Here is a 25,983-nt window from a genome sequence, read left to right as displayed (position 1 = left end):
ATGATTAAAAGATCTAATAAAATTAGAAGAGGAAAGTACGATGACATCATCAAGAGCAGTGCTGCTGAATAAATATGTGGCTATTTAAGTTTAATATAAAATAAATTCTAAATGTGATTTCTAGTTACTGTATGCATATCTCAACTGCTGAACAGCCATACCAATAGCTGGTTAGTGACTACAAATTGAGGATAAATAAAATACACTGTCATCATAAAAATGCTGGAGCGAGGGTAACATCAGTCATTACTGTTCCTTGATCCTGATTCATTCAGAATATTTTGTTTTTGTAGAAGTTTAAAGACATCTTTATACACCGATACCATTTTTAAACATTGTAAGTGTCTAACTCCTTTATATGTGTCCACTATCTTTGCACTTGATTGCTTTGTATTGTTTTGGTTTATATCATCTAAGTTGAGGATTCAGAACCTTTTCATGGTTTACTCACAAAACAGAAGGAATGAGGAAGAATACAGATGACAGAAATGCAGAGGTAAATCACCAAAGATACCTGACCACTTTTAATTTATGATTGCAGTTATGTATTAAAATGTTTAAATTAATTGGAAAGTGCATTACTTCCTGGATCTTCTATACTATGTAAGCATTTTATACTTTCGCTAATAATTTTTCTTCTTTATGTGTTTAATTTCCATACTTAAAATAATTTAAAACATTTCAAATAACCCATTTTGAGTCATTCTGGGATGAAGGCATCTATTATTTTTTTTTCTCAATAAAACCCTTACTTTAAGGCAGTGGGGAAGGGCTTTTGTGGAGCACTTGCTTCTCTGGGTTCCACCTCAAGCATAAGAAGTAAAATCAAATGCTTTTCAATAAGCTTTGATTGGAATAAAACATTTTCAAAGACAACATTTAACTTTTAAATAATAATTTCCCATTTCTGTAATTTACAATTTTATAGGTAATTGGATATATATATATATATGTATATATTTACTTCATAAAACAAAAGAAGTTATGATCAACTATAAAAGATAGAGTGATAATTTGAATGATCATGTTTAGAAAGATTAAAAAATTTGATAATTGAATCACTTTAAATAATTAGAAAGGAGTAGGTAGAATATGTCTATCAAATATATGGAATAATCACTTAATAATTTAATCAGAAAAATATATCTGTAATACTTTAGGTAAACTAATATAGATGTGGCGTCAAAAAAAAATATAGAATCCTGGTAGGTTTCTGAATAGAGGTCTTGCATTAGCAGTCTTTGTTCATATGCTACTTAGATGGCCAGCACTCATCTAAGGAGATTTCAGTTGAGTGAAACACACTGTTTTTAAATGCATGCATCACATAGACCTGCTTTTCTTATAACCCTATAAAGTCTGAAACAACCACATTTTTTAAAACTAGTGGAAGAATTGTGGAAATGAGGTTGTTAACATCCATAGAAGATTATTTACAATAAATTTAGGCTTTAGAACACATGGGTTTGTGCAAGATGGACTCATAAGGTTGGATCTCCATTAATGTTCTTTACATTTGCATTGTATTTATGCATATGTCTCTTTGTATATGTGTGAGTCCTAAGAGGCAATAAGGGCACAGGATGTCTGGAGTTAGAGGGAGCTTAGATCTAATTGGTGTAGGTGCTCGGAACCAAACTCAGGTCCTTTCCATGCATGTCCCATGGTCTTAACCACTCTGCTCTCCAGTCTATGGATCTTTAAGGTTGTTTAGTCTTAAAGAGAAGAACCAATTGAAAAGCATATTCCCCATGTCCTGCTTTTTTGTGTTTTTAACCCCTGTGTGAATAAGTAAAAATTATGATTTGATTTAAGAAAATAAATAAAAAAAAAAAAAGAAAAGCATATAGAACAAAAAAATAATCTCTGTTCGCATAGAGAAATATTTTTGTTCTGTACATACCTACAAGACACAGAGTACATAAACAACAGGGTTGGTTATCTCCACACATGCAAAGACTGAATCTCTTCTATCATAATTAGAACTGTATTTTTAATCAGTTCATGAGAATAAATACTCAAATACGTTACATGGTTGATAAATGTAGGAAAAATTTATAATACTGAGTTTTGTTCCTCCAGCCCAAAGTAATTTTTCTGAGATTTAACAACAGAGTCACCATAGTAGCACTAGGGTACACTTTAAAATGTAAGATAGCAAGTGGAAAATGCATTATCTTTATCAATCATTGTCCAGCTAACTAGATTGGGAATACAAGTATCCAAACATATAGGGCAAGAACAGAAATTGGCCATTAATTCATTAAAGAGATATTTCATTTAAAACAATAATGTGTTTTGTCCTATTTTTAAATGGATTTTGTGCATATATTTTCATTCATAACTAACTTAATTGATCTCAAAAACAGTGCTCTCATTAAGCAAGCCTGAAGATCCCTCTTGCCTTCTCTTCTTCTCCAAAGCCCATCCCTGGGAAATAATCCCTCTTTTCCTCCTGTCTCCTTTCCTCTGCTGTCCTCTGCTGTCCTGTGCTGTCCTCTGCTGTCCTCTGCTGTCCTCTGCTTTCCTCTGTTCCCCTCCCCTCCCCTCCCCTGCCCTCCCCTCCCCTCTCCTCCCCTCACCTTCCCTACCCTTCCCTCTCCTTCCCTCCCCTCCCCTCCTCTCACTTCTTCTTTCTTCTTACTCCTCTCCATCCCCCTCCCCTTCCCTCCCTTCTCCTCTCCTCTTCTCTTCTCCTCCCTTCCTTTATTACCACCTTCCGTTATCATTCGGATAAATGTTTGGGCCCAAATGGAACACCCACTTCATGAGCCCTTTTAATTACATTATCTACTGCTTAAACATTAATGATGTACTTTTTGTGACAATTAATAATCTTATAGGTGAAACATTACACTCCAATACAAGTATAAAATAAATTTTAAGGATGAATTATAAGATTATATGACTTGGTGGGGAAAGTGTATAAAGTATTTTGGAACATACAGACATTTTACAATTCCAGCCTCTAATTTTCATCTTACTGTAAAATGTTACAGTGTTGTCTCAGAAAAAATAACATTACTTTGACATTTTCTATTTTTCCTTTTCAACAAGAGTTACATTTTAATATAAGTATGGAAATGCAATGTCATGTGTAGAAAAGTTGTCTTGGTTTTCTTCTGTTCTGTGTATTGTGTAGAGTTGTTCAGTTGGTCCAAATACATTATTCCTACCGACCATTGAATAAAATCTAACTCATACAATGTTTTCCTAAGAACTAAATCATTTGCTTCAAAGAGATATGTGGAAAGACAGAATGATAAATAAGAGTCTTCAATTATCAAATGTAAGTGACTTTTATGCTCTTTAGTTGAGAAGTACTCCTCTCTTACCTAATATGTAAAATTTGAAAGCATTTATGATTGGCAGGAATTTATGCCAGACAAATTTATGCCTGGCAAAAACAGAGGCGGATACTTGCAGCCAATCATTGAACTGAGAGTGGGTTCACCGACAGAGAAGTTGGAGAAGGAACTGAAGGAGCTGAGGGGGTTTGCAGCCCCGTGGAGGGTGCAATAGTCAGCTGGCTATACCCCTCGGGAGCTCCTGGGGACTAGACCTCCAACTAAAGTGTACACATGGAGGGACCCACTGCTCTGGCCGCGGATGGGGCAGGGGATGGTCTTGTTGGACATCAGTGGGAGGAGTGACACTTGGTCTTGTAGGGATTCAGTGCCTCAGTGTAGGAGAATGCCAGGGCAGGAAGTCAGGAGTGGGTGGGTGGGTGGAAGAGCGCCCTCATAGAAGCAGTGGTAGTGGGGATGGGATACGGGTTTCTGGAGGGGAGACCTGGAAAGGGGATAACATTTGAAACGTAAATAAAGAAAATATCCAATAAAAATTAAAATGTCTTTCTGAAAAAATAAATCTGTTCTTTCCATTCTTAAATTCCAGGTGAAAAGAGTATCTTTCATTAAAATGGCAGTATTTAAGTTAATGATTGATACTTCATAAAAATTAAATGTTGCTCTGATATAGTTTGCAGGATAATCTTTTAAAACTGTGTATCATGAGGAACAGAGTTGAAGCTCTCTCTTTTAACTTATTTTACTCTGTTTTTTTCATCATTTTCCTTTGTGTGTGTGCGTGTGTGTGTGAGTGTGTGTGTGCTCTCCAATTTCCTACAAATCTGGCAACAGGATTTTTTTTTGTCTTGTGCAGTAATTATTATGTACGCTATGTTTTAAAAATACATATGTTATCTTTCCATACTCTGTAGAAAACACTGATTTCTTTTCTAAGCGTTTCTGCATATGTACCATTCCTGAGATCATAATGAGAACATTAGTATAGCATTGAAACGTCCGAAATTTACTTATCAATCCATTTCTCCCCTTTGCCAAAACTGTTTTCTATCTTCCACTATTTGAAAACATGGCAACTCATACATCATAGCCATTACACATGCAAACCTGTGTGGGACGAGTATCTTGAGTTTCTATGTGAAGAATTTAGACAGTTTGGCATTGCCCTTTGAAGTTTATGAAGACTGCATTAGTTGATATCTTTGCTCTAATTTTAATACTGACTGTGGCTCTCTCCCATCACTGGACTTGGTTCATCTCTGGGGAAGGGTTTTGTATCCTTAAAGGGACAATGAGCATTACCACCAGCTGCTTTTAGTTACTACATATATTTAAATGATGGTATATTAGCTCCTAAGAGAAATAATTTAAGCTGAACTAGTTTCTTCTTCTGGACACTTATGTATTAATCCACAATAGAATGAGATGATGTTTTTAATTCATCAGTCAATATGAGTAGAAACGCTTTCATGTAAAACTTAGTAAAAGTTAAGGAATTCAGTTACTGCTATCCATGAAATTTTGCAACAAAATACATGTTAATACAGAAATTATTTTTTAAAGTATGAATAAGTGGCTAGGGTTATTTAGCACCATTCTGAATTTTGAAGGAAGTAAAAACGAGCTTGGCAGTAAATGTTTGAAACTAACAGCTAAGCTGAAATATTAACAACTCTTATAAGCATTCTTATAGTATGGGCAGTAAAGTTGTTCTGTGACTTTTGGATGGATATGTTCAAAGCAAAGTCAATGCAAAAATGAAATGACTTAAGAAAAGACAGAATACTCAGCTATTGGAAGATTAGCCTGGTTAGTTAGTCTTATAATAACAAATTTAGTTCTGCTGAAAATTTTCTATTTTCAAAGTCAAATTACAGAAATCCCCATGCCTAACATAATTCTATTCTTGACAGCACCAAATCCTGAACCTTCTTCCATATAAATAGCCAAAACCTGCCTTTGTTTTTCATTCAAGTAATGTGTTCCTTTGTGTCTTACTTTATTATTTGTGTGCATGTGTGTATGTATGTGTTTGTGTGTCTGTGTGTTTGAAGGAATTCTCACCTGTGCATGCGCCTGAGCAGGCTAGAAGTAGATTTCTATATGTCTCTCACACTTCATCTTTGTTTTTGGATACATGATCTCTCATTGAGTCCAAAGTTCTCTGACTAATCTTTCTTAGCTAGACAGCAAGCATGCAGTAACTACCTGCCTTTGTTTTTCAGCACTCATGGAAGATGTGTGTTGCTGTGCTTGCCTTTCATTTTTGAGCAGCAAACATCACTGAGGCAAATATCCAAACCCATAAACCTGATTTCATTCAAAACATTCTCCTTTTTCATAACTAAACTCAACAGCTCATCTGTTGAATCATCTCTTCCATAGATAGAGAAATCTAAATAAATTTAGTCAAAATATTTCACTATCCGAAGGACCTTGTCCTTATGGTGTTTCTCAACAATTATTATGACTCATTTCCCTTTAATGTTGTTCATCTTATGCTAGAATTATAGTTAAGTAAATGACAAATATCATTTTAAATACTATTACCTCATATAGAACATATATATTTAAAAGTTCCAACTATTGCAATGGCAATACTGGTCTTCTAAATGTACCAATTGGCTCTATTTCCTGTAACTTGAAGATTTGTGACCAAATAAGCAATATAATAGAATGGTCATTGATGTCCATTTGAAAGCTTTGAAATGGCACAAACTTGACTTCAGTTGTCCCCAGCTCATAGGACTTAACTGTCTAGTTTGTATTCAAATCAGCATAGGAATTGATTCTTTAGTTAATAATCAATCTAAGCACTTTCAGTAACCTACACAAAAACATTTATATGTAAATGCTGAAACTAGAAATAATATTCATATGGTCATATATGTGCTTGTGTTAGAATCTGCTAGTAAAACTAATCTAATACAATGCAAATTGCTTAGAAATTGCAATGGTTTAAAACACATATCTAGTAGTTTATCCTAATGCTCTATTCTGCTCAATGCGTTCTACTATCGTCTTTCTGATTGCCTTGATTTTTCTAGACATAAATGTCACAGGTGTGCTCCTTATTCAGGGCTTCCAGTTATTCGTTCCTCAGCATTGTATGTGGGGAAGTTCATCAAAACTGATTTTACCTCTGTCTTCATCTTCCCAGCATCTTGTAGGGCTTACTTTTCTGCCATAGTAATTGTCACTCATTGTTATGTTGTGTGCAGAGATTACTTACTTTGACTTCCTTTTTTACAGACATCTAGAAGAGTTTTTGTAAGATAAATGTTTTTATAGCGGTGATGATGTGAGGTGGTGGTAGTGATGAAAATTGGGGACAAGTAGTTTTGCTCTGGTTTTGTTCTTTTGATATCTCTTTGTATGTCCAGGACCCTACACCACACCTGCTATATAATAGTGATCAACACATCACTGACTTACTTATAAATAAAAGCAGAATGCAATGAGCCATGTTAGAACAGTGGTGGTCAAGGCTTAGGATTTTGGGGTTTAATGTTATTATTCCTCCCACACAATTCCTAGTCCAAGTTTTAATTCGAGTCCAAAAGAACAACCAAAAGAATTAGCTTTATTACATCGAAGAATCAAATCATGCAACTCAGAAGAATTAAAATATTAAATATGATGCTTTTTTAAATCTTCCTCATCACTTCATCCTTTGTATCTTGCCTTGTGTATTTCAATGCACTCAGCTTGATTTTAGTAAATATGCATCTCTATGACTTTTGTAAGTAAGAGATGATCAAGGTACCATTTGCTAGCAATTGACTTATCCTCTCTGAACTCCGTAGTTTCCTATGCAGTTGTACCTGGGGACACTGATTTCACATCAAGCTGTGTGAGATGATGTCCCTAAAGCTTCAACACTGCCCCTCATCCCCATGTGCATCACTCAGTTAGCATTGTGCCTGCAAATGTAAATGATAATTACAGTTGCAGTGGAGGTGCCCCTACATTCAAAGAGACTAAAATATATCAGGTAGAAGGTTAAAAACAAGGAAAGGAAGCTGCAAATGCCTAAGTTATTTTGATGTAACTGTACTGTTCTCTGCAACCCTCTCCTGCACATACGCACATCATGCTCCAGCTCCAACCTTAATTAAACTCCGAGATATCTTTTATCTTCCTTCACTGTTAGGACTCACACTCAGATAAGGCACTATTCCTTTTTAATGTAATTGAGACTAAAGATGGTAAATTTTGGGCATATTTGTTGTAACATCGTGTAATTTAAAAACTGACTTAAATAGAAATAAAGAAACACATTGTACATATAAAGGAGGGCTGTGTTTACTTACAGTGTATTTCTAGCACCTGCATGGCTACCTGAGGGGTGGCATTGAGGGACTCGTGGTCTACTCTGCAGATGACCGCCACTCCATCATCGCTACGGTCCACTCGGAAATCCAGCGTGCTGCTAACGGTGAAGGTCTTTCGGTTAGCATCCTCCTCTTTCAAGTACTTCACATCTGAAAACACAAGTTGTAGAAAAGTTGTGACATTTTCCACAACTGATCACACTTCACTCACAAGTAACTGAAAAATCACCTCCAACTGGGGTCAATTTTTTAAGAGCCAATTTGTGAATTTACTGGTAGAATTCTTAAGACCACAATAGGTAGGGATAACTTTAGAAGAATACTTTGTATGTTGTTCATGAAAATATTTTTATGGATACGTTCATAATTTGAGACATGGACAAATATTCATGATTTGAGACACTGACAACAAAAGTATTTTAGTTTGATAACAACGATAAAACTCCAAAAATTAATGATTAAGACAGGTAGAGAATTAAAAATGAAAGGGGAGTTGGTGTGCAGCATTTTATATCTGTTTTCAAACTTACCTAGGTTATAACCAGGTCCATGTTTTTCTGTTCTCAACCTGCAAAGCACCAATTTACAGAGGCACTCTCTCCTCCAGCTTATGTTTACGTTTCTCTAAAACATTCTGTTGGTTCTCTTAGCTGTAAACACACTTGTCAAGAGTATGTTCATTACTATCAGTTTATGACTTAGAGTGTGAAATGTGTGTTCACTCGAGTTATCACTCAAACAACACAAGGGAAAAATTTTCTGAATGCTAAAAAAAAAATATTTAACAGTGAAAAATAACCACCTTTAAACAGAAAAGAAAAATGTAAATGTTGAAAATATTCAACATATATTCAACTTTGAAATTTACATGGAGAAAATTTCTTCCCTTGGTTTAAGACCTAATTTCAACATAAATGAAGCTATTTCTCTCAAGATGTTCTGGCAGCAGGCCCATCAGTCAACAAGGGGAAGGAGGCAATCACTTTTTCTGTGCTACCAGGGCGTGTGAAACATCAGGAAGCACATACTAGAGATCATTCTGGGGGGCGGGGATACTTAAGGATTCAATGGCCAAGGTGAGAGAAGAGCTAGCCAAGCGGAAGAGAGAAAGAGGACAGAGTCAGGGCTGGTTTGTGTTCAGTTTAACTCCTCCCCTTGGTTAACCACCCTCATATCCATCTTGTTAGGAGTCCTAATTGTTCTTCTGCTATTGTTTACCTTTGGACCTTGCATATTGAACAAGCTTATAGCCTTCATAAAAGAGAGAAGAGGAGCAGTACAGCTGATAGTCCTGCACCAACAATATGTGACCCTGAGGACAGGACCTGAAAAATGATCGTTAGTTACCCAAGACCCCTGAGCACAGCTACAAGATTGAAGCTTGTACAAAAATAATGGGAGAATGAAGGACCCTAGGGTCTTTCACCAGCCTTATACCCACTCTCCTCATGTCAAGGCTAGGCCAAGTTCTATTCTCCACCCACAGGGACATTCTTAAATAAAAAATTCTCGGAACATACTGACTGATAGACACCTGTCCCTTTGGAAAGTTCCAGGTAGAGTTCAAATGCATGTTATGCTTGCTAGCCAATAGATTTAAAGGTCAATATGCTTAGTCAATAAGTTTGGACTATAACCTTGCTGATGAAACCTGTGCCTGTAAAAAGTATAAAAACAGCTTCTAATAGCCATTCGGGGTCTCCTTCTGATCACCCCCTTTGAGAGACTAATTGAAGGTGACTCAGATGTGCTGGAAAGTAAACCTCTTGCTTTTGGAAAAGAAAAAAACAGGATGTAAGTTCATTTTTGGTTTTTAACCTTAGTTTTATATTAAGTCTGGTATGTTGTAAAGTGGTCTCTTTGGAATTGATTTGTGTTGAAAGAAAGCTTATTGATATATTCACATAATCCATAATTTTTTAGGTTTGAAAAAGTTAGAATCATACAATAAGCTAAAGTTAATATGGCATTATAGCAAGATTTTTTTTGTGCAGCCAAAAGGATAACACATTCTGCGTTCTCTTTACAAATGTTTTCCTTTCTCTTTTTCAATTTGCTATTGGATATTTTATTTATTTGTTTGTTTATTTATTTATTTATTTATTTATTTTCAAATGTCATCCCCTTTCCTTTCTTTCAGCCATCCAGTAAACAATGATTTCGGGAATCCAGTTTGTTACTAAAGATGTGTAAGTTACAGTAACATAGAAAGTTGTTAAGAGAAACTTGTTGCTTCCTAGCCAAAAGAATGACATTTATGTCTGATGGGAAAATGTCATTGCCTTCTCCCTAAAGAGGTAATCCAATTGGGAGGGTCAGTCATCTGGCCAAGATCAAATCTCATCAAGGCAGGTTCATCTTAAACCATGATAAAGATACAAGTGAGAATAAAATTATTCTTTCTGAGAGTTTGTGCTCCCAAGCACCTTCCTTGAGATTTTCTGAGTTGTGTTGTGTTTGGCCACCATTCTGTGTCATTGTTCAGAATAGATTTTCTTCTCTTTCTCTTCAGCCTCTCTTTCTTTCTGTGTCTCTCTCTGTCTCTGTTTCTCTCTCTGTCTCTCTGTCTCTCTGTTTCTCTCTCTGTCTCTCTCTGTCTCTCTGTTTCTCTCTCTCTGTGTTTCTCTCTCTCTCTCTCTGTTTCTCTCTCTCTCTCTCTCTCTCTCTCTCTCTCTCTCTCTCTTTCTCTCTCTCTCTCAGATACTGGCTACTGGTACTTCAGTCTTTTACATTCTCTGGTGTTTCCCTCCCTACCATGACCCACCTCATGTCAGACTTTCAGGCCTCAGTAAATCAATTGGCATGGTTTTACATCTCTTAGCCTCCTACCTATGAGTCGATCATAAATATCATGTGAAATGCAAACTCTCTGGTCTTGTGGTCTGTGAATTTCATTCTTTTAGTTCATGAGACAAGAAGCTGAAATCCGATACTGTGTGGCAGTTTTGATAGCCTTCTAGTTTTGAGGATTTCTAGTTCCTGAAACAGACTCTGATGTTTCCAAATATTCTCAGGCAGTATCACCCATTACTTTATATTCAACAATTAAATTTTAAAAATATGTAAAATATTTTAGTCAAAAGCAACAGATTTCTCCACTTTTCAACTTTCTGAAAACATTTCACATGTAGAATAGTACCAGATTTGATGTGCTATATGCATTAAACTTTGAGCTTTCCTTATTTCTGGAGAAATGAAAATACATGTTAGTAAGTGATAGAGGTACACAATTGTTACATATTTTGTTTTGAAAGTTATAAGTGTTTATTTTGTGCTCAAATGAAAAAACTCAATATTTTTAACACACACACACACACACACACACACACCTCAAAGTCTTATGACTCCTAGACTAGTGTGGAGAATAAAAAACTAACAGTTTGAAGTGGTACAACATGGTCTTTTAATTATAAATTTTAGGATTCCGTGGCAAGTGAATTACTTTTCATAAATGAATCTTATGAATATCATTCTGCTTCTATTGAACCATTTAAAGCATTTTTGCATTTAAAGCTAATAAAATTTCAGTTAAAATATAAAAAAAAAAGTGAAATAAATGACCACCTCTCAGTCAAGTTTTATTAGGATAATACAGATGTATACAGATGTGTTTATGGCTATTTAGTGCCATTAAAAATTTATGAGGCACTTTTAGTTTTTATTATCTTAGGGATTTTTACATGAATGTCACCTACTTTCAGATTTTATTTGCTACTCTGTCAATCTATGTCCAATGGTTCCTGGTTCCTAGCTCTGAGAAGTAACAATGTAAGACCATTGCGACATTTTTGCGATCTTTATAATTATACTACACAACATTTGAAAATGTTTTTCTTCAGTGGCTCCTTCTTGTCTGTGCTGGGGCCCTGAGCAGTCCCAGGACACCAGCTCTGCACCCAATTCCAGAACCCCCAGAGGATGCTGGACTCCCAGGAGCTCTAATACACCCAGGATTGTAAGATGCTGAAGGAGTATGGTGGCTTCCAGAGCAATGGGTGAGACATACTGATGCCAGGACAAAGAATGATGTTGACCTGTGAGCTTACTGAGCACCCTGACAATGGTGACTCAGAAACTATATTTGACATATGTTCCTGACCCACCTTTGCTTACCAATATGCCAGATGGGACAAGCCTTGCCTTAATTTTTTAGACCTTGTGGAACAGAGAATCAAAAAGAGAAATTATAATGACTCTTGTGTTTTTCTCAAAGGTGACCAGTTATTTGGACTTAATCATAGACTGGCTTAGAAATCATTCCAATATTGGAAATAACAGTCTTCATTTGGAAGGCTGGTTCTGGACATTTTCAGAGACATATTTGGAAGTTAGCTACAGTTCTCTATGATATTATGCTAGCAAGAGATAAAGTTGGTACAGGATCTGGATTTCAAACAAGTGTTAGTACATGTGTTAAGGTTCTTTTAATTGTCAAGTTAAAATTACTATTGTTTCTTCTACAGTATTTAATGTAAGTTGCATTGATTGTACACTTTCTAATTGTGATAGTGTGTTCAAACACAGCATGTCTGTTATGTGACGGAGGTCTATCAACTAGCTTTTGTTTTATTGCCATGAATATCACAGAACCTTGGTATCCAGAAAAAATTTACAAGTACTGGAAGAAGTGAGTCAGTCGAAAAGCAGAAGCAAAAGGGTAGTGGGCTTGATTATTGCTGGTATAACAGCTTTAATTACATTAATTGCTAGCACTACTGCTTCTGCAATTGCTTTGACATGAGAAGTTAAGACAGCTAGTTTTGTTAACCATTTAACAAAAAAAGTTACTAATGTGTTGATATACAAGAGGATTTAGATAGGTACTTGGAACAACAGATTGATGCTTTTTATCCTATTCAAATTATTGGAAGGCAGTTCAGAGTTTAAGGGTAAGGATCCATCTCCAATGTCATGCCAAATACCGTTGGATTCCTGTTACTTCTAAAATTTACAGGGGCAGTCATTATAAGTAGGAAAAAGTTTAAATACACTTGAAGTGTATTTGGCATAATTCTAAAACCTCTCTGGATGTTTTAATTTTGCGTAATGAGATTATGAATTTAAAGAATGCTGCTCTGCTGAGCTTTCATGTTGCAGATACTGCTGATAAAATTACCCATGACCTGAGGTCAGCATTTCTATTTTGGTCAAGCTTCAAGAATGGCATATATAGTTTGATCATGCTAGCCCTTTTTGTCCTCAGAATTCTTTTAATCCTGCCCATCTTGTTAAAGTTTGTCTTTAATAACATCAATATGTTGACAGCCGAAGTACATGGCTTGAACCTAAAAATGGACTCCCAGACAGAGTTATTAAATTAACAGGCTAGCAAGCCAAGGATAGGTAAGATTCAGCACAGAGCTTTACCAACCTAAGACAGAAATGCATTGCCTTTGATAATGCTTATTCCACAACAGATAAGGAAGGCATTCTTGTCAGAATGACCTAAGATAGGCTCAGTCTTGTTTATGAAATAAAAAAGAGTCTCCCTCCCATGTGTAACCACCAAAGGTAGACACTGATGTGGTTGTCAGGAAGTGCATGCTAACAAGAGCCTGATATAGCTGTCTCTTTAGAGGTCTGCAAGAGTCTGACATATTGAGAGGCAGATGCTCACAGCTAACCATTGAACTGATCAAGGGGTTCCCAATGGAGGAGTTAGAGAGAAGACTGGAGGAGCTGAAAGGGTTTGTGGCCCCATGAGGAGAGCAACAATACCAACCAACCAGTGCTCCCAGAGTCTAAACCACCACCCTGGGAACACATAGGAAGGGACCCATGGCTCCAGCTGTATATGTAGGGGAGAATGGCCTTGTCAGGCATAGGTGGGAGAGAAGATCCTTGGTCCCATGAAGGCTGGACTCCAAGTATGGGGGAATTTGAGGGTGGGGAGATGGGAGTGGGGGGGTAGGTGGGGGCACATCCTCAGTGATGCAGGAGGAAGGGGGCTGGGATATGGGTTTCCTGGGTGGGGTGGGAGAAATGGGGTAAAGGGATAACATCTGAAATGTAAATAAAATATCCAATAAAAAACAAACAAAAACCAAAACAACAACAACAAAACCAAAAACAAACAAACAAAAAAGAAATTAAAAAAAGGAGAGAGGCAGAGAGCCTTCGGGGCTGCTTGGCAAGAATCTGACATGGGCCAAGGACAAGGAAGTGGGCTTCAGGCAGGAATCTGACATTAGACTAGAACAAAGAAGTAATTTAGTCAGGAATCTAAATCTTCAGCTAGAGCAAAGAATTTACAAGCAGGAATCTAGATCTTAGGCTAAAACAAAGAAGCAAGCTTCAGACATGAAAATGTCTGATCTAGGACAGAGAAGTATGTTCAGATATTTTGGTCATCCCATAAACCCTTAGAAACAGTGATCATGGGAGTGTTCATGTAATTTTGTTTATTGTCTTGCTTGTTCCTTGACTATTTGCATCTATTGTATTGCTAGTTCCTCAATCTAGAACCGACCTTAACACTTGTGGGTAATAAAAATTATATAAAGCAAAAAGGAGGAAGGGGGATGGGATAGGGGGTTTCTAGGGAGGGGAAATGGGAAAAGGGGTTGTCATTTGAAATGTAAATAAATTAAAAAATTTAAAAAAGAAAATGTTTTTCTAATCAATGTTTCTGTTTAATTAATTATTTTATCTGAACAACAGCTGCATTTTAAAAATTCACACATTTGCCTCTGGTTGATTTCTTTACAAAATATTATTAATGTAATACTAATTTGTAATAAGATTTGAAAGTAATTGCCCATAACAAAATTTTACTGAGAATTATTTAAGTAAAACAGACAGTATTATAATCCATAGATTTTAACAATTGTATATGTTGGTTTATAGGGTTAGTTCAGGTCACAATATGAACAGATCTAACCACTTAGATTAGCCAGACACATTGGATAATTACCTTCTCCAAACAAAGAGGATTTGAAAATGTAAAATGTATTTACAAAAATACATTTAAATAGACGTAAAATGTAAAATCTCTGTCTCTCTGGGGTATATTACACACATATGAATGTATTTGTGCACAAGCCCACTGAGCTCAGAATAGGACATTTGGTGGTTTTCTCTCCCACTTTGAACATTATAGTCTTAAATAGAATTTCTTATTCTTCTGAAAACTTGCTATTTAGACTATACTGCCTGGCCAGCAAGCTCTCATGATCCACTGGTCTCCACCTCTCCATACCTGAGTTACAGACTATATATAATGCCTGCTTTTCTTGTGGGTGCTGAGAAGTTGAATCCACTCCTAGTTCTTGTAGGTCATGAACCAATATCAACTGTGCCCTTTTTAATCCTTTGTATTATTATTTTTTCAAGTAAGCAATAATGTATAGAGTTTAAAAACCAATATAATTTCTTTCCACTGTGTAGAAAACTATTTATTCTACATGTAATTTTCTTTCATATTCTATCCTTAGAGTTTCTATTTCCTTGTTTTGAAAATTACCTTCCCATCCTGGTTTAAGGTTTTAAACATTACATTTTTAAGTGAGCCAAACGTCATAGAGGAAAATGTGGAGAATGAAGGTTCTCTGATGGTTCAGATACAATATTTTGAAGAGTAAGAAGTTAGTGGACACATTGACATCACATATTGTGAACATGCCCTTAGACTACTGACTGTGCAACAGTATTCTCTGTATATTCAGAAATCAAGGTTGTCTGACTAAGAATAAAGATCATACATAACCACAGAGGAGAGTTGCACAGAAAGTGTGAGGCCAAAATAAATACTTTTTATATGCTGAGTTTTACTATGTAGGAAACAAACCAAAGACTCACTTCGTTTTTTTTTCTTTTGAGTTTTTTTTTAATTTCTTTTTTTTTTTTTGAACATGAAATGCTTTTTTATAGCATGTTTTACAAGGGGAGGGGGTAAGAGGGTCCAGGTGGTGGAAAAGTACAAAATCTTCTTGGCCTGTGCCTTGAAACATGTCATGGTCTATATGGTACACTGCCTTGAATTATGATCTACCTGCAGTTCTTCAGAAGATATGGTACACTGCTTGAGTTATGGTCTCCCTGCTATTCTTAAGAAGACATGGTACTCTGCTTTGAGTCTATCTGCAGTTGCTAAGCAGGATCTTGCAGCTGCCAAGCTTCAGAGGACATTGTGCAGGTGGGGAAAGGTAGGGGGTAAGGGTAAGGGCGAGGGTCCTGGCTTCTGGCATCTCCCCCTTCTCTGTTTAGTTAGAGAAGGCTTCTTATGTTCAATCCCAACTATGTGAGTTTTGAATTTGGATGTCTAATTATGGGGGGTCTTAGACAAGTTCACAACCCCAAAACACTGATGTGAGACAAGTCACATCGATGGTCGAAGGCTTTAGGCTGTCGATGATGGGCAACGTCAAGGGACTCTGATGTGGGTGAAAGGAGTGTGAGAGCCCTGTCTTAGGCCATGTAGGCTGCACCCACTCCCAGCACCACGCACTCCTTTTCGGCTGCATTGGGTGGGCCCCTGGGAAGTGGACCTACAATAATCCCGTCATTGGGCTAACTCACAGCCATCCTAGTCTCTTGTAAATGTTCAATTTACCAACCATTTGTCAGTTTGGGGTGTAATATTGTCATAAAGGAAGGCTCCCCAATGTTAGCGGCCATATCAAGGGTGGCCTTGGTTTAGGAAAAAGCCAATTTTTGTTGTGGTGATCAAGAGGCCAAGCTCTCTAGCGAGAGAAATGAGGGCGAAGCCAGGCATACCAGGAACCCTTCTGGAGGGTGTGGAAGTCTAGGGGTCGTCCGTAGGGGGAGGCAGGGGAGCTGACAGCTGTGTCAGTCTCCTGCGGAGTCACTTCTGGATCCTCTGCAATTTTCAGCTGATGGTAATGAACTTCAACTGCCTTCTTGATGGCAGCATCAACCTGGTTCCTTGGACGACAATTTTTTCCCCGTAAAATAGCAATTCTCAAGAGATACCTCCATAGCCATCTTTCCTTGGATTAAAGTAGTTTGCTACCTGCCTCTCCATCTGCATTCTGATCATCAACTCTGGAGTTTCAGAAAGAAAATCTTCTTGAGGGAAGTTCCTAGGAAACTAGTCTTGTCTCAGCAGTGTTTCAAACACACCCTTTGCGGTTCTCTCTCAACTTTCTGATTCATTTGCTTTCCACATATTTTTTATGGTTTTGATGATATTCTGACAGATATAAAATAAGATACATTTTTACTTTTGTGAAGATATTTCATTTTCCTGAATTCTGACATAGACCTCCATTCCAGCAGCAACTTTGATAGGATAAGTCTCTTTTCATCTATTGCAAAGATAATAGGTCACACTGGGAACAAGGCAGGTCTTACATAGCCTCTCCATGTGGAGAGTATAGTCTTTTCTACATTATGGAGATTCCTTGTCAGAAATATGTTTAATATGAGACACCTGCTTCTGTTTGAACCTTACATTCTCTAGTAATAAACAGGTCAACAGGACTCAATATGAACATCATATATTAATACATTTTATTGATGAATATTATTAGATTGTCTATAAGACTTGTAAAAGTAATTTTGATGCATCAAATGATAATCTCAATTAGAAAATCAAGACATGTAGTCTAAGTGTTTCTCACAATACCAATACAGCTTGATAGCCTAAAAGCAACCTGTATACATTCTCTGTTGCTGTGCAGAAGAAGAAGGTACAAAATGACTGAGAATTGGCTTTAGTGTCAGAACCTACAACTCAGAATTCTGGAGATGTTGATATGATATGATTACTGTTTAACAGAAGTTCTATGTATCAAATTTTCTAAAAACTGAATACTTTTGGAATAACTAGTTCTCATTTTAAATATTTTTGAAATTTTCAGATGTGCAAATAATGACTATTTTCCCATTCAACACAATTCTTTTCTCTCATTCTCCTTCCTCTCCCAATGAAACCCTTTTATTTCCCAATAAGTCCTTCTTTTATTTTATACTGTGTGATCCACTGAGTTTAATTAGATTTTCTTGCCTATGAGTGGGTGAAAGGTTATTTACTTGAGCATGAGCAACTTATTAGTGGCTACATAACTGAAGAAAATGACTCTGTTCCTTCATACAGTTGTTAATTGCTAACAGACCTTTGGGAAAAAATAACTGTTTGGCTCACTTAATAATATAAAGTTTAAAATCTGATACCAGAAGTTTTGATACTTGCTTTGTTCTTATGTTAAAGTTAAGTAATCAAATACCCTTTATATTTTCTATTGTTCAAGAGAAAGTTTTCATTTTAAATCAACTTCAAACCTTATACAAGCAAAATACAGAAACCAAGGGAGACCAAGCCTCACATAATGCAATGTCAAAATGAAAACTACTTTCTCTGGGGTACATGAAAAGATCTTGAGGAATTCTCCAGAAAAAGCACACTTACACAATGCTTCATACATCCCCATTCTATAAGAAATAGAGTTTAAAACATCATCAGATTTGATTTCTAAAATAGAGCCAATAAAATCCTGAATTTTGCCATCATCATAAATGAATGGTGCTAGCATTAATTAGCACCCAAGACTAAAGGTTCTTTTGAGAAAGATATATGCCTGAAACTAAACTCTAAAAAAGTTCTCAAAATATCATGTTAGAGGAAAAGTTCCAGAGAGGACTTATGAAAAAGTACTCTTTATGGGTTTATTTTGAGTTCTTGCTTTCCATTTATCTTGACCAGTAGAAGGTTAATATGTTTATTTTTCAAATTTCTCTTGGTTTCTTGTACAAAATAGAGATAAATACAAAAGACCCTTGGCTGTACATGATGCTGGAACCATGAAATGATTTGGGGCTCAGTCCTGTTTAAGACACTAACTTTAGTCCCTTAAAGCTCAGGGAACCTTGAAGATTAGGGGACAGAATTTATGTTAGAGCCAGAAGGTAGGGAGAAGAGTTGAGAAATGCCATATTCTAAGCATGATATCTCCATAGCAATTCTGAGCTCACAAAAGCTGTCACTATTGGCACCAAGCACCAGTTAGACACTCCTAACAGTCAGCTATATAGAGAGAAGGGACTCATGTGACTTTCCCACTTGCAGTTACTCTGTTGACAACTAACAAATTCCTAGTGAGATCAAGGCATAGTGAGTCCACCAGACTCTGATGGTTATTCCAAATTCTGGATCACACAGATGGCCTTAGTGAAACTCTGTGGAATACTGAATGACTCCAAAACTAATAAATTCAGGAAAAAGACTTGAAAGGAAGAAAGGGGCACTTGCATGAATAAGGAGAGAAATAAAAAGCATGGGGTGGGTGGTGACTAGAATATATAATATTACTTGAAATTGTTACAGAACAAATTATATTAATAATATGAGTGGTACAAATACCAGCTACATGAATTTTGGTTTGGAAACCAAATATGGATGCATTTGGCATAATCATTTGTTTAAAAGTGATAACTTGGAAACTCTTTTTCCTCTGGGCCAGAAAATATTAAAATTTAATGCCCAATATCTTTAAGCACATGTTAATTAACTGATACTAGCTCCTCTGATATAGTAGTAAAAATATGTCCACCAACAAGAGAAGTGTCTGCAAAAGCAATGTGCTAATAGACTTATTTTAGGTTTCTACGATAATTTGACTACTGTTATATTTTCAGTACCATTGTGTTTTATGATAATTTATCTAATATTTTTGGACAAGTGGAAATTCTTTGGGAACAAAAAAAACATTCTTTATAAGTAAAGTCAGACTCTGTAAAAAATGTCATACCTAGTTTGATTTCTGACTAAAGTAAAAACAGTAGCATTTAAATAACTATTGAGATTTTGGACTCTAGCAGACCACTAAGAACTTTTTTTTCCTTTTAGAAGACACTATCAGGATTGAAGTCATCTTTGAAATTTACCTGTTCAACTCTAGGTAACTTTCTGTATGTAATTGATAAGCATGGGAGCTGTGAATTGTTTAGTTTAAGGCCAGGAACAACAAAAGCAGCAGTTTCAGAAGGTCTTTGCTGGAGTTCAGGAATACTATAAAGGAGCTATGTTTCTTCAATCATCTCTTAAATGAGCATCCTTGCTTGGAGGCTGAATGTGAGCATGTGACTTAAACTTCAGTGTAGAGGCTAATATTTTCTAGTAGATTGTTCATAAGTTAGATCACATGTATTTTCTAAGATGTGATGATTATATCTTTGGGATGCGGGGAAGGTACAGTAGTCTTGGAGGATGTCTGGTCTTATTTTTGAAATTCTATAAGGAAAGGCTATTTCCTCCTCATCAAAAGACTAGAATCTAAATTCTGTCTCTGGCCTGGACTGAGACCCAACACTCCTGTCTACTCAAAATAAAAGAGTTATTCCAGATAAACCTGTCAATAACCTAGGATTCAATCCTCAAGAAGGCTTATTGAGCTAAAACCAAGGTAAAGACATAGAAGGGTAAGTAATTTTCCCTTCATTGTGACAATTCATGAATGTTGCTTTCCCAGAAACCCAACTTTTCTCTACTTAGAAAAGAACAAGTTTACCCTTCATAATTTCTTTTTTCTTTCAGATGTTTGTTCATATGTGAGAATATTTTTTCCTGATACTTTGATCTTTTCTGTTTTCCCCCCTTTGATGGATCTCTCCACATTTCTGCCACTTGACTGCATACAAATGACTCTTTCCTTTTTCTTGTTCCACAATGTATCAGCTTGCCCTGAAATCTTTGTTTTAAACTCTAATACATTTGTCCTAGAGCTTTTTTCTATGTTCATTTTTTATTTTGTCTATCTATCTATCTATCTATCTATCTATCTATCTATCTATTGATCATCTATCTACTTATCTGTTATCTACCTAGTTTTGATTTTTTTTAAATGAGTTTTCTCTGTGTAGCTCTTGCTGTTTTGAAAATCATTCTGAAGAAAAGGCTGGCCTAAAAACCAGAGATCCTCTTGCTGCTGCCTCCTGTGCTAGTTTAAAAATATGCCCACCATGTCCAGCTTTGAATCCATTCTTAAATAACTTTCTTAATAAGAACCAAAAAAAAATGGACCTGAGTTTTCAGAGTAACATAATGCCATAATATATTTCTTTAACTCAGATTGAGTTTTCAGTTTTTTAGACAGCTGAGAGATGTTGCTCCGTCTAGAAGCATCTAGTAAGCAGTTAATGGTTTTAAAAATTATAAAAGTACTGCCTCAGACCACTTTTGTCTAATTAGTACATGAAACACAGGCAAAAATCTTTCAAGGCGGTATAAATATAAATATTAGGGGAAATGTTAATTTAGAAATTCCTTGTTTATTGGCTAGGATTATCTAGGAGACAGATTAGCATTTCTTCAAGATAAACTATTTTTAAATATAGACCCTTTTCTGGAAAAAGCCCCATAGAAATTGTGACAGTATCTACATTTATACTTAAATTTGTATAATGAGCTTATGATGTCAGTTGTCACTTCCATCTATTTCTTCATTTTGACTTAATAATTTACAATCCATGAAGCTGTATCCTGCTTTATTTATTCTTTAGCAATAATTTATAAGTGCAAATCCCCCCAAAATGGGGGAAAAACACAAATACATTTTAAGAAAAAAAGTATTTTATTTAGGACTTTTTAATCTCTTAGACTCAAAAGGTTTCCAAAAGAAGTCCTAAATATTAGTTTCGTTTTGCACTACCATGTGTACTCTCAATAAATGTAAGTTCATAATGCCTGATATGTACAGTATGGTTGCTTTTTAATAGTTTGCTTTCTAGGCACACTTTGTTCATCACTTGTCAGGTTCCGTTGTGTTTCATTGTAAGTGGTGAGCTTACCTGACCAAGAAAATCTAATCTTATCAGCATGTATAAACGATGTTAACTAATTATCTTGACTCCAAGACCTAACATCATATACCTTAATCCTCATTGAAACATTTAAAGAATTCAAAGAAACTAAACCTTAAAACATTCTTAAACACACATGAATATCTATCCATTCCAGAATGAGTTCTGCAGATGTCATAGCTTGCCACTGTACTGAGAAGGCATGCTTCAAAAAGTAAAGAACCGATGATTAAAAGAGGAGAAGCCCATATCTAATATTTGCAGGCATTAAAATGAGCTAAATGACCACGAGGCTTCTCAGTCCATGAATTCCTTACAGTTAAGGGATGGCTGTTGTGGTTGTAATTATGTTCCCTTTGCTGCATTCAGTCAGATAAACCAGTTAAACTTTAGAACAAGTTTTAAGCCATTAACCAAAAAGCTGCAAATGAAGTTCTGGATTTCACTTTCCATCCCTTTTAAGAAAAGATTCCAAGATTTCTGTGGTCCTTTTCTTTTTGAATATATAGGTTACACAGTTAAACTAACAGATAACTTAAGGTAGAAAAATGAAGCTTCCATTGAAATTTGAATTGGTCTGCCCTCTTCAGTTTTTACTTTTTTTCTGGTCTTTTTTTTTTTCTTTCTTTCACATTATCTTCACCCTTCTGATCTTTGTTTGTTTTGTGAGCATGACTAATTTTCATATTTCCAAATAATTTGCATATTGCAAATTGAGGACACTGTCCAGAATATCACAGATGCTTACAAAGTACTTTTTGAATTAATTAAAATAATAAGCACATTCAGCCAGGTAAAGCCTGTCTTTCCCTGTGGTAAGTCACTCACTCTAAGTTTGTGAGTGATTTGGAAGCCACTTATGGCTTTTTTGCTGTTGTTGCTGTTTATAGTAGATCTCTCTTTAGTTTAATTATCATTCTCCTGAAAAAACTGAAGATGTCATTTGTAGAAACTCTCACAAAATGATCATAGTCTATATTTGCAGAGCAAAAAACTCAGAGATGATTAAACATGGGCATATTTCTAGATGAAATGCACATAGGCAAGATTTGTGTAATACAGTTCTATCTCAATATATTTTCATTCTTTTATTTTGGCTAGTGCTAAGTATTTTCCTTTTGTTTTAGAGAATTTCAGTCCATCCTTTAGTTTAGTTTCCTTCCATTTTACCCTGTAACGATTGTCAGGTTTACTTCTTTAACTAAGAGATTAATGGGTTATTTGAGGGTTATATTTTGTTCCCTTCCTCCCTCTCTTCCTTCCTCCCTCTCTCTCTCTTTCTTTGTGTGTGTATGTCTATGTGTATGTATGTGAGTGAATGTTCTGTGTTCACGTGTGCGTGTAACAATAATTACACATATGAAGTAATGTTTGAATGCTGGGCACATCTTCCACATAATATAAGAAACTGTCTTTTGTTTGCTGCTGGATTGTCATGCTAGCTGACTAGTGAGTGAACTTTTGGTTGATTTTCCTGACTTCACCTCCCATTTTACTTCAGGATGCTGAGATCCACTCCCTACACTTGTGCAGCAAGCTCTTCACTATTCACCGAGTCGTCTCTTCTTGTTCATACATTTTTTTCTCCCTATTGTCCTTTTACCTCATCAGATTTTTTTTTTTTTTTTTTTTTTTTTTTTTTTTTTTTTTTTTTTTTTTTGGTTTTTCGAGACAGGGTTTCTCTGTATAGCCCTGGCTGTCCTGGAATTCACTCTGTAGACCAGGCTGGCCTCGAACTCAGAAATCCACCTGCCTCTGCCTCCCAAGTGCTGGGATTAAAGGCGTGCGCCACCACCGCCCGGCTTACCTCATCAGATTTAAATGTTCCATACCATCATTTGGTAATTGCAAATTGTCTTTTAGTTAATCCTTACTTTAAAAATACATCAATACTTTGTGTGGGGTGTATTTTTTAATGTTTTATTCATAATTTTTGCTATATGTATGGATATTTTTCCCTGAATGTTATGTCTATGCACCACATATATGCCTGGTGCAAATGAAGCCAAAATAAATATCAGATTCTCTGGAACTGGAAATACTGATAGCTGTGACCTAATGTTGAAACTGAACCCAGGTTTCCTGGAAGAGCTGCCAGTGTGCTTGATTAACAGGGCCACCTCTCCAGCCTGGAGGCATTTGGTTATTAAAAATTTCACGTAAGCAAAAATTGAGAAGTCTAATCTTTAACTGTAGATTAAAAGGGGGGATGAAATTGGCAATATAATTGAGGAGAAAAACTCTAAGCTAAAAATATAGAAAATCTTAGAGTCTATTCAACTATTCAATCTTTAAAAGTCATATACAATTTTCTCTCTATAAAGTTCATAAAAATTATTATCTAAAATTACCTATTATTACAAAGTGAAGACATGGTGAAATAATTTCAATCTTTATTGAGGAAAAATAACTGCAACTATTAAATTACCAAGGAGGGAAATACATATGTTTCTTCTGTAAAATAGGAAAATGTTACAAATGAATAAATAACCACAAAGAGATGAATAAATTTATGTTAAGATAAATTAGTAGAAATCATGAGATGACACTGCAAAATTCCGTGACTTAAAAGTCATATTTAGGAATGGCTTTCAGAATGACAGGCTTTCTCTCCAAGATAATAATCACATTCATACACAAACATATACACACTTAATTTCGATAAAAACTGACTTGTCATATACCACATTATTAAAACCATTGTTTGAGAAAAATTCATGAAATCTTAGAAAGAGCTGGTAGAATCTGTTTTGGGTCTCCCTCCATCCTGTTCCCAACTCAGTAGAAAGATGGATGGAGCCAACAGCTGTGGAATCATCATCCTTCTATTCAAGATACTATGTAATCTGACTTTCATGACTATGACAAAACAGAAAGGCCTTTGGGAAGGTAGGGGTGTCATAGCTAGGGGTTTCAGAGGATTATGCCCATGGCCATCTGACTCTATGACTTTGGTCCTAAAGCAAATCATAACTGTTGTGGCTGCAAGACCACTTAATAGGGTCTGCACATCACAAAAAGCAGACAGTGGCAGGGATAAAGGACAAAGTTGTTTCTTCTTGGGTATAAAGAAAAAAATATATTTTTGAGAGAGAAGTAACATTATACAGACTAAGCCATCTGGATTTATGTATATTAAAATGATTATGTATATACATATAGGCATGTCAAATGTAACAACAATTAATGAAAGAAGAACTCATGAATGTGAAAGAGAACAAGCAGAGGTATATGGGAGGGTTTGAAGGAAGAACAGTGTGATGATTTGTATATGCTTGGGCCAGAGAGTGGCACTATTAGGAGGTGTGGCCTTATTGAAGTAGGTGTGTGGGCTTTAATATCCTAGTCCTAGCTTGCCTGGAAGTCAGTGTTCTGCTATCAACCATAGGATGAAGATGTGGAACTCTCAGTTCCTCCTGAATCATGCCTGCCTAGATGCTGCCATGCTCTCATCTTGATGGTAATAGACTGAAACTCTGAACCTGTAAGCCAGCCCCAATTAAATGTTGTCCTTATGAAAGTTGCCTTGGTCATGGTATCTGTTCACAACAGTAAAACCTTAAGATAGAAATTGGTACCAGGGACTGGGAAATTGCTATGATATGCCTGACCATGCTTTTGTTTGGAGGATTGTGGATTTGGGGATTTTGGAAAGCAGCAGAATTCTTTAAATGAGGATTAATGGGCTATCCTAGTAGGAATATAGAAGACTTTGTTGCTGAGTATGATTTGAACTGTGCAGATCTGGCCCAAGAGGTTTCAGTGGAGAAGAACTCCAGTATGTGGCCTAGAGACTTTTTGTGGTATTTTGGTGAAGAATGTGCCTACTTTTTGCCCTTGTCTGAAGAGTCTGCCTGAGGTTAAGGTGAAAAGACTCAGATTAATTGCATTGACAAAGGAAGTCTCAAAAATATCCAGCATAGACTTTGTTCTCTGGGTAAGTGTCAGGAAGAACATTTTAAACAAGCATAGAAGATCATAAAAGAAAAATATAAAATATATAAGAACTAAATGGACACCAGGAAGTGAAATGGAGCTGAATCCTGTGTTCAAGAATATTAAATTGAATTAAGGGAGTAATGACCTTGTGGCAAGATTCTCTCCAGCTAAATTTAGATCCAGGCATGGTAGTACAAGCCTTTAATCCCCCGAGACAGAGACAAGTAGATCTCTGAGTTCAAGGCTAGCCTAGAACAGGGAAAGTTCTAGGTAAAGAAAAACTTAAATTCGTGTTTGGTAGCCCATACTTCTAATCTCAGTGTTTAAGAGACAGTCACGCCTATCTCTGAGCTCAAAGTCAGTCTACAGAGCAAACTCCTGGACAGCAAATCTTCGGTAGTGAAGGAATTGGAAAACAGAAAGCTGGCGATAATGTAATAGAACAAGGGGGCCATGTTCCAACTCCTGTAAGCAGCAGAACTCAGCAGCCTTGGCCATATGTTTTTGGCTTTAGAGTGAAAAATAAAAGAGACTACAGGGACACTTGATGCTGGTTAGCTGGAGCTAAAAAAAAAAAATAGCAGTGATTAAGAAGAAACCAGTATCAGTAAGGTGAAATCTCTTCTGGGAAGTGTTTTCTGAGA

At 36.1% G+C, this 25,983-nt stretch overlaps 1 protein-coding gene and 1 long non-coding RNA gene across 3 annotated transcripts in view; one reads left to right on the top strand and one right to left on the bottom strand.

Annotated features, from left to right (window-relative positions):
* The window catches only part of Cadm2 (cell adhesion molecule 2), a 919,498-nt gene that overhangs the window by 108,155 nt on the left and 785,360 nt on the right, over positions 1-25,983 (bottom strand). For both annotated transcript variants that reach the window (XM_028756256.1, XM_028756257.1), the window contains one exon: positions 7,622-7,792. In XM_028756256.1, the coding sequence (XP_028612089.1) occupies positions 7,622-7,792 (171 nt within the window). The remainder of the gene's footprint in view (positions 1-7,621; positions 7,793-25,983) is intronic.
* LOC114611537 lies at positions 9,312-11,927 on the top strand. The gene is made up of 3 exons (XR_003709851.1): positions 9,312-9,436; positions 9,783-9,831; positions 11,482-11,927. It is a non-coding gene; the product is annotated as an uncharacterized LOC114611537 (long non-coding RNA).

Source organism: Grammomys surdaster, unplaced genomic scaffold, assembly GCF_004785775.1.
Source record: "Grammomys surdaster isolate TR1022 unplaced genomic scaffold, NIH_TR_1.0 126115, whole genome shotgun sequence".
Taxonomy (NCBI): Eukaryota; Metazoa; Chordata; class Mammalia; order Rodentia; family Muridae; genus Grammomys; species Grammomys surdaster.
This window is presented reverse-complemented; position numbering and strand designations above follow the sequence as displayed.